General features: G+C 41.5%; 1 protein-coding gene across 2 annotated transcripts in view; it reads right to left on the minus strand.

The window, feature by feature from the left end:
• LOC102823711 (mitochondrial peptide methionine sulfoxide reductase-like) overlaps positions 1-7308 on the minus strand; it is a 689887-nt gene extending 682579 nt beyond the window's left edge. For both annotated transcript variants that reach the window (XM_006864334.1, XM_006864333.1), the window contains exon 1: positions 7173-7308. In XM_006864334.1, coding sequence (XP_006864396.1) covers positions 7173-7308 — 136 coding nt within the window. The remainder of the gene's footprint in view (positions 1-7172) is intronic.
• Between the last annotated feature and the right edge of the window lie 2993 nt (positions 7309-10301).

Below are 10301 nucleotides of genomic sequence, written 5' to 3' on the forward strand. Positions count from 1 at the left end.
CAGTCAGGACTAAATTGAGCCTGACCCAAGCCATGGTATTTTCAATAACCTCATATGCATGTTAAAGATAGACAATGAATAAAGAAGGCAGTAGAAGAATCAATGCATTTGAGCTATGGTGTTGCAGGAGAATATTAAAAGTACCATGGATCGCCAAAAGAGCAAACAAATCTGTGTTGGAAGAAGCAGAACCAGAATGCTCCTTAGAAGCCAGGATGACCAGACGTTGTCTCTCATTCTTTGCACATATTATCAGGAGGGACCAGTCCCTGGAGAAACACATCATTCTTGTTAAAGTGGAGGGTCAGCAAAAAATAGAAAGATCCCCAACAAGATGGACTGGCACCATGCAGCAGCAATGGGCTCAAGCGTCACAACGACTGTGAGGTTGGAGGAGGACCAGGCAATGTTTTGTTCTGTTTTGCAAAAGGTCGCTATAAGTTGATACTGACTCGACCGCACCTGACAACAGCAACTACATATCTATGTAGAGTATATGGTGGCTCTGTAGGATAAGCACTGGACTGTGAATCACAACATTGTGGTTAGAGTCTACCATTCATTCCATGGGAGAAAAATGAGGCTTTTTGCTCCTGAAAAGATTTAAAACATTGAAAACCCTATGTTGTTGTTGTTAGGTGTCATAGAGTTAGTTCTGACTCATAGTAACCCTCTATAGGGTTTCCAAAGAATGGTTGGTGGGTTTGAACTCTGCCTTGTGGTTAGCAGTCCAATGCTTATTCTACAGAACCACATCAGGATTCCCGGAAACCCTGATCACTATGAGTCACATAACAACTTGGGGTTACCTAACAACAGCAACATACCTATGGATGTAATTTCATTTGGGAATGAAATTTTCTTGTTATGCTAGTTAGGCCTTACAGTATAGGTTATGTCTTCAATTAATCACTTTTGAGATACAGAAGTTTGCACAGGAGAAAGCAAATTTGAATGGGGTTAAGAGAGATATCTTTTGGAAATCTCCAAGGTATACCCAGAAGAACTTTAAAGAAGCTTAAACAAGGGGTTTTCCCCAGAGCTGACAAAAAGAGCCTTTTCCTCGTGCCAGTGCCCTGAATTCTAACTTCTAGCCACCTAAACTGTGAGAAAATAGATTTCTGTCTGTTAAAACCACCCACTTGTGGCATTTCAGTTTTAGCAGCACTAAGAAATTAAGACATCATCTCCGAACAAAGCATCACAACAACGATGAAAGTGAAAGCAAGCTATCAAAGAATGCAAAGGCACAAAAGCAGAGATTGAATAGAAGCTGCCAAAGGAGTCTTAAATGGTATCTTCAATCCTAAACATCTAATCAAGAAAACAAAGTAGCAATGTTTCCCACATAAATTTTTTAAAGTGCCTTATAAAATAAAAGCAGGGCTTGTACAATAATCACTGGATCTAAGGTCAGTTACTGGTTATAATAAGCTCATATTTTAACAACATAAGAGGGCACTCTAAGGTGTCAATTATAAGTTTTCCACTTCAGGCCCATCTTTAGCAATTGCCCTTCAATGGTCTTCAATGAGAATGAAGTCTCCTTTTCCCCAGTTCCAAAGTTTTCAGACAACTACTTTGTAGCCAGGCACTGAAGCAGAGTAAGAATGCCTCCTTACATAAGGCAAGGCAAATTGCCAGTCCTGGCAGCCAGAACTGACCTGAGCCAACCACTAACTGAACAGAGTGTTCTTCAAATGAGGCAGTTCTGTCCAGGTTTGGTTTCAACCAGTTACCTATGTAGGCCTATTCATGTTTTGATCTACTTTAGGTAGCCTTGGAAAAATTAAACATTAAAGTTTGAAGGTTTGAATCTTTTCTTGAAAAGTGGAAATCTACCACTTTGCTACTGATACTGGAAATCTACCTGTTTATAAAAGGGCAGAAGTTTCCTTAAGAATACAAAAAGAGTAGGATTAAAACTAATAAGATAACCATTTGGTAATAGTGCTCCTGTTGCTACTGTATGCCATCAAGTTGGTCCCAACTCATAGCGACCCTGTACAGGGTTTCTGAGGCTGTAAATCTTTATGGGAACAGAAAGCCTCATCTATCTCCTGTGGAGCTACTGGTGTATTGAAACTGGTGACCTAGTACGCTACCAACGCTTCCTGTTACTAGACTAAGCAAAACACATTAAACAATCAGGCTTTGTCTTCTAAAACAAAAAGCAATGGAGATATATCAAAGCACTTTTGAGAGAGTCAAGGTACAAATAAAAACTAACATACTGTTGTTGCTATTGTATGCCATTGAGTAGGTTCCAATTCATACCACCCCTATATACAATAGAAAAAAACACTACCAATACTGCACCATCATCACAAACTCAACACTGCTATGTTTCAGCCCATTGTTGACGCCACTGCATTAACCCATTTCATTAAGGATCGTCTCCTTTTTGTTTTATTGCACTGCTCTCCTTTCCATTACTCATTCAAATATTTACTGAATATCAATTATGAACCATAATATGAAATATGACATATGTGGATATCTATCGTGTAAGCTACTACTTTACCAAGCATGCTGTCCTTGTCAAGAGTCTGGCCCCTCCTGATAGCATGTCCAAAGTATGTGAGATTAAGTCTTACCATCCTCGATTCTAAAGTGCATTCTGGCTATACCTTCTTCCAAGACAAATTTGTCTTCTTGCAATCTGTAGTATACTCAACATTTCTACCAACATCAAAATTCGAAGGCATCAACTCTTCTCCAGTCTTCCTTTTTCACTGTCCACACATTTGCATGCATATGAGATGACTGAAAAGTCCCATGGCTTAGGTCAAGTGCACCTTAGTCTTCAAAATAGCATCTGTGCTTTTTAACACTTTAAAGATGCCTTTTGCAACAGATTTGCCCAATATAAATGCTCCAGGACTCATCTGTCAGTTTGTCATTCTGTGGTGACTTTCTTGTTGCTGTGATGCTGGAAACTATGCCCAGTATTTCAAATACCTGCAGGGTCAACCATGATGGACATCCTTTAGCAGAGCTTCCAGACTAAGACAGACCAAGAAGAAAAATCTGATTATTTACATCTGGAAAACTGGCCAGTGCAAACCTCATAAATAGCAAACATTTTGGCCACAGAATCCTTCAGCATGGAAACTTGAGACTTGATTTTTTTCTCTAGTTCTTCCAGCTAAAGAAACATTGAGTGTGTTCTTCCCTTTTGGTTTCCTAACTCTAGCTTTAATAATTCCATTATAATGTGTGACTTCATCTTCTCAAATCGTCCTTTGAAATCTTCTGTTCAGTTCTTTTCACCGTTGTTTTCTTTTGCTTTAGTTACTTGACATTCAAGAGCAGGTGTCATGGAGTCTTTTCTGACATCCATTTGGGACTTTTCTTTCTTTAATGATCTGCTTTCTTCATGTACGGTGTTCTTGATGTCATCCTACAAGTCATCTGGTCTTCCATCATTATCGTTCAATTCGTCAAATCTATTCTTGAGATAGTCCCTAAATTCAGGTGGTATATACTCGGTTCTGTTTTGACTTTCATGTACTTGTTTTAATTTGCTTCCACTTCAACTTGAATTTGCATATGAGTAGTAGATATTCTGTTCTGCAGTCAGTCCTGGGTCTTGTTCTGAGTGATATTGAGATCCTTCTCATAGATGTAGCTGATTTGATTCCTGGTGAGGTCCCATGTATAGTTGCCATTTATGTTGAATAAAGACTAATTATTGACACTCTAGTATATGCACTGTACTGCAAAGTTAATCTACCAGCGGTTCAAATCTACCAGCAGCTCCTCAGTCATTATGAGTTAGAACCAGTTAGAAGGCACTTATCAATAACATTGTGCCTTGCTTGGATAGCCACTTGCAAGCTTTTAAGGGTTGGGGAATAAATCTGAATAATAATAATATTAACTGGTCTTCCTTGTTGTTGTTGTTGTTGTTGCTGATGTTAAATGCTGTCGAATTGATTCTAACTCATAGTGCCCCTATATAGGGTTTCAGAGGAGTAGCTGGCGGATTTGAACCACAACCTTTTGATTAACAATCTAATGCTTATCCTATAGTGCCACATCAGGATTCCAATTTTTCTTGTGAGGGTACAGCTATTTTCCTATCACTGACAGTACTGTACTTCATAACAGATCTTGAAATGTTCTTTTTACAATGAATGTGATACCATTTAGCTCCAATTTGTCATTCTTGGCATAGTGGATCATATGATTGATAAATTCAAAATGGCCAATTTCAGTTCACTAATGCCTAGGATATCTATCTTCAATTGTTCCATTTCATTTTTGACAATTTCCAATTTTCCTTCATGCATTCCACATTCCAATTAATGGATGTTTGCAGTTGTTACTTCTCACTTTGAGTCATGCCACATCAGCAAATGAAGATCCCAAAAGCTTTATTCCACCCACATCATTAAGGTTAACTCTATTTTGTGGAGGCAGCTCTTCCCTAGTCATATTGGGAGTGCCTTCCAACCTGAGGGACTCATCTTCCAGCACTATATGAGACAATGTTCCACTGCTCTTCAAAAGGTTTGCTCCGGCCATTTATTTTTATTTGTTTTTTCATAAATAGATTGCCAGGCCCCTTTCCCAGTCATTTTTAATCTGGAAGGTCCACTGAAACCTGTCCAACATGGGTAACCTTTCTGGCATTTGAAATACTGGTGGCATAGCTTCCAGCATCACAACAACAAGGGAGCTACCATAGAAGGACAAATGATAGATGAATGGTGGACAAAGGCATATACAATGGTAAAATCGTGAACTGGCTTTAGAAATCTGACTTGTTTGTTAGGTATCTGGAAGCACATAATAAAATACATTTTAATGTATAAACACAATATAGTACAAGCTTAGAAAGTTACACATTTAGAAAATATTGCCTTTAAATGATCATTTATGAATCTTCATTTGTGAAAGAAAATTTGTTTTTAAAATAAATTAATAAATTTTAGACAAAAATTAAGAAAAATCCTGAGTTTTTAAAACCTCATTATCTGACGCTTAGTCAAAGATAAATAAATTTCTAGAACTGTGAATAGGTGGCACAGGGGTGGAGATGAAATAATCAGACACGTTAGGAATGGAAACTACTACAGTAGGGGAATGAGAAACAGGTCAACAAAATCAGTTTCCAAACTGCCTCAAATCCTACAAACCTCTGCCTTCTCTACAAATCTCACACTGAGTATTCTATATAGTGGTACAAATGTTCGCCACGAGTTCCTCCTATGCTTAACAATTATTTAAGGGGTAAAATGGAATTCTTAGGGCATTTTTAAATGTAAATGCAGGAATTATCTTGGCATTAAAACTTTAGTAAAAAATCATTCATCACTTAACCATCCAGAGCTCTGAGGTTATGAACTGTTGTTGTTGTTAAGTGCCATCCAGTTGAATCCGACTCATAGCAACCCTGTTTCCAAGGAGCAGCTGGAATTTGAACCGCTGGCCTTGTGATTAAAACCAACCTTATGGTCCAGTGCTTATCCTACAGTGCCACACTATAACCCTCTAGAGGATTTAAAAATCAAGTTGACCTCCATCCCAGTTTCTGACTCGGTAGTCAGGGGCATGCCACTCCCCCCAAAGTGATGCTGATGCTTGAAAAATCACTGCACTAAAATAATCCTCAATATAGTCCTCAGATGAGTGGCCCAGTGCAGTCTGGCAACTGTTTGTTACCAATCTGAGATAGAAATCGAGAGTATGCAATTTAACATTACTATGTGGTGCTACAAGGAGCTCTGGTAGCGTAGTGGTTACGAATCAGGTTGCGAACCTCTGGATCAGCAGTTCGAAACTACCAGCTGTTCTGCGGGAGAAAGATGAGGCTTTCTGCTCCCGTAAAGATTTATAGCCTCGGAAACCCTGTTCAGGGTGGCTATGAGTGGGAACGACTTGACGGCACTCAACAACAATAAAAAAAAATTATGTTAGCACTGTAGGATAAGCACAGAACTATTAACTGCAAGATCTATAGTTTCAACCTACCAACCGCTCCTAGGGAAAAAAATGAGGCTCCGATAAAGATTTACAGCCTTGGAACCCCTAAATAGGGTTGCTATGAGTCGGAATCAGCTCTATGACAGTGGGTTTCATTTATGTCATGCAAACACACCCATAGTTTCCAAGTCTGTGGCGCTGTGGGATGACGGTCACATCTTCCACCAACAAGTGGTTTCACCTTTCTTAGCAGCCAGCACTTTCTAACACTGCTCCTCCAGAGTAATGGTGGATATGAGTCAGGAAAGTGGGCATGGCACGAAAGAACATGGCCAGTTTTTCTAGTTATTTGTTTTTATCTTCTATTCCAAATGTATTGACTGGGATTTCAGGGAGAGGGGGCAGCGAGGTGTTTTGCTGTTTTTAAGTTTGAGAAGCCCTACCACCTTGGCACCATTGATACGCATGGAGTCAAATCACCTGAAAACGCGGACTGCCCATTTAGAGGGTGGCCACGAGGGTTAATGCGCTGGTAAGATCGGCGGTTCAAGCTCACCAACCGCTCCTCAGAAACCCTATACAGGGTCACTATCAGTCAGAACGGACTCGACGGCACTTAACAACTGAAGAGGCCCAGTGCAGCTTCTGCCAAATGAGGAAACCTAAGGTGTCACTGAAGATAGTACGAGGCTGAGTACAATTTCAACAGCCACAACATCAAACTGTGGTACAGTTTCAACACTGAAGTTTTTCATCATTCTGCATCTTCCCAGTGATACCAAGACAGTACAGCAAGGTCGCTTCCAGGGCCGGAAACGCTGCCCCTGGCAAAATTGTAAAGAAAGTTGGGGAATGCAAAACACATCACTGTGGCATACACCCAGTCAGAACCGGCAGGAGGAGTTTCTCACCCAAACTTTGCAGCCGCCAGAGTATTAATTTACACAGTGAGTTATATTAATACACTAGACTCCTTTAGTGTTGTGTTGTGTTTTTTTTTTTGTTGTTTTGAAAAGCTAAGAAAAAGAAAAAGAGTCAGCTTGAATCCAAGCCGGCAAAGGTTACTCTATTTCCCGCTTCTGCTGGAGCCTCATCACGCCTGCGCGGGCCCCAGCCTAAAGACCAGACCAAAGCCCGCCCAAGTTTTCTTTCCCAGCTGCGGGAGTCTTAAGAGCCGCCCAGAGTTCGCGCGCCTGCGCAGCAGCGATGCCCGCGCCCTCTAAGCAATCTTGACTTCTTACCCGATACTGGTAGCGACTCTTTCCGACCGGGCAAGGCCTCTTGAGGGCTGACGATCTTAGAAGCTGAATCGCCCATTCTTGAGACAGGAAATAGGCTGTGGAACAGCTGGCGAACCCTCTTAGTAGCCGAGAGCATGGGCTGCCGCCCTGTGGGGGTAGAACGACACAGCGGAGAGCAAAACTGCGGCCAGCAGCACCCAAGAGTGGCGCCCTAAAGAGGTGGCGGCGGCGCGGGACCGGCGTGCACTGGGCAGAGCTGCGGACAGACGCGGGTCCCCGAGGCCGCGTGCGCTCCTGATTGTGCAAGTGTCCGCCCCAGAATCGCGATTACCTAAGACTTAGGGCTACACGGGCTGTAGGCGTGTTCTTTCCCTGAAGAGGGTGCAGAGTCAAGGTGGTGCCGAGACAGTTTTTCTGGATCTCTGCTTAAGGACAAAGTTCTCTGGCAAAAGAACAGGTGTACTAATGGCGGCACGAAGTACAGTGACACGAACCAAAAAACAATGCCTGGTCGTAATTTGATATTAAAGTTCGTTCACATTTCATCATCTCCTTAGGGACTACTGAAACGCATGTATATTTCCATTGGAGCCTTTATGCTGGTGTTACTAAAAGAAGTAGTATTTTTCCAAAATGAAAACTAAGCACAAAAAGACAAGCTGTATTCAAGATAACAATATAGTGTTAGATGTATACCCCCCATCTCCCCCCAAAAAATTATAAAAATTTGCCGTGGAGTCAGTTCCGACCCATAGTGACTGTATGGGCCAGAATAGAACTGTGGACAAATCTGTTTTTGGAGGAAACACAACGAATAGAAATAGTTTTCTCAGAGCCCTGGCGTGGCGCCAGGATAAGCCATGGACTGCAAACTGCAACATCAGAGGTTCAAACCCACAAGTCGCTCTTTGGAAACCCTATATAGGGTGGCTTTGGGGTGGCTATGAGTGAGAACTAATTCCATGCCACTTAACAACAATCTTTAAGGATGCGGACTGCCATATCTTTCTCTCTCATAGCAGCTGGTGGGTTCAAAATTCGAACCATCAACCTTTGGGTTAGTAGCCTAGTGCCTAATTACTATGCTGTCAGAGCTCCTTGTTAGATGTAGCCAAAACAAATCCCACAGCTATCCAGTCGATTCTGATTTACAGCAACACTATAGCAAAATCCTAGTGTGGTGCTGTAGTTAGCACTGGACTTCTAACTACAAGGTCAACAGTTCAAACCTACCAGCTCCTCCTTTGTTGTTGTTATGTGCCAGGGAGTCGGTTCCGACTCTTAGAGACCCTCTACAGGGTTTCCGAGGCTGTAAATCTTTACAGGAGCAGAAAGCCTTATCTTTCTCCCAGCTGTTTCGAAACAGCTGGTAGTTTCAAACTGCTGACCAGTGAGATTAGCAGCCCGATTTGTAACCACTACACTACCATAGCTGCTCCTTGGAACTCCTATGTATACAGGGTTGGTAGGAGTCAGAATTGACTTCACAGCACTTAACAACTACATAGTATAGAGTAGGCCAATACCTTAGTGTTTCCAAGTACAGAAATAGAAAGCCTCGTCTTTCTCCCACAGAGCTGGATTCCGTTAGCAGCCTAATGCTTAACCCAAAACATCACCAGGGCTGCTTTGTTAGAAGTATGTTGTTCGTGGGTGCCTTCAAGTCAGTTCTGACTCATAGTGACCCTGTGTACAATAGAAGAAAGAACTGCCTGGGTCTGGGCCGGCCTCCCAACTGTTAATGATGGAGCCCACTGTCTCAACCACAGTCTAGCCCCTTGAGAATCTTCCTCTTTTTCACTGACCCTCTTCTTTGTCAAGCACGATGTCCTTTTTAGAGACTGGTCCCTCCTGACAATATGTCCAATGTACAAGAGATGAAGTCTCACCATCACTTAAAAGCAGCATTCTCATTCATTATACTTCCTTCAAAAACAGGTTTGTTCTTCTGGTAGTCCATGGTATATTTGTTAGATGTGTGTTGCTGTTATGACTATTACATGCTGTTGAGTCAGTTCTAAACTTAGCAACGCTGTACAGGGTTTCCAGGGAGATGCTGGTGGCTTTGAACTGCCCACCTTGTGGCTCAAATCGACTCTGTGGTCCAGCACTTGCCCAACAGTTCTCATCAGGTCTCTGTTAGATGCATGATGTTGTTAAGTGCTGTCAAGTCGGTTCCAACTCATAGCGACCCTATGTAGGGTTTCCAAGGAGAAGCTGGTGGGTTTGAACTGCTGACCTTGTGGTTCACAGTCTAGTGCTGATTCACAGCACCACAACAGAAGTTGTTAAGATGTATAGGTAGTATTAAAAACAGTAAGACGTTGACAATTAAAGAGCTTAACTATTTATTAAGAGAGAAAAAATTTTGCAAAGTAGTTCTGGGGAAACTTTGGCATCCCAAAGTGGTTTTTTACTTATATACCATTTACAATCTTACGATTAAAAGAAAGAATGTACTTTGATAGTCATACAGTAGAACAGGTCACATGGAATTTGCAAAATCCTAGAAACAAAAATAATTGGGGTTAAACATCTACCAGCTGTTATTTCAAAATGAGCAAGATCATTGGGAATACAAGAAGGGGTGTTCTTGAGGAATTAAGGAGGCTGGTTTGCAGGGATACACTTTATGATAAGAGGCCCAGAATCTTGAAGTGTTCTCCAAGCTTCTGGGGAATTGCTGTACTGTGGTGACTTGCATGTTGTAGTGATGCTGGAAGCTATGCCACCAGTAGTTTAAACACCAGCAGGGTATACCCATGGTGGGCAGGTTTCAGCTAAGTTTATAGCCTAAAACAGACAAGGAAGAACGAGAGGCAGACTACTTATGAAAACCTATGAATAACAGTGGAACACTCATCAGAGAGCACCAGAATTATGAATATTTAAACATGATAAAGAGCACCTGAATATTGTCAGATATAGTACTGAAAGATGAGCCCCTCAGGTTGGTTGTAAGGCACTAAAATATGAATGGCAATGAACTGACTCCTCAAAGTAGAGTTGACTGTGATGATGGACCTTCATTTGCTGATGGGGCAATACTCCAAATGAGAAACAGTTATAAACATCCATTAATAATCAGAGCATGGAATGTATGAAGTATAAATCTAGGAAAATTGGAAG

This window comes from Chrysochloris asiatica, unplaced genomic scaffold (assembly GCF_000296735.1).
Source record: "Chrysochloris asiatica unplaced genomic scaffold, ChrAsi1.0 scaffold00064, whole genome shotgun sequence".
NCBI classification, from domain to species: Eukaryota; Metazoa; Chordata; class Mammalia; order Afrosoricida; family Chrysochloridae; genus Chrysochloris; species Chrysochloris asiatica.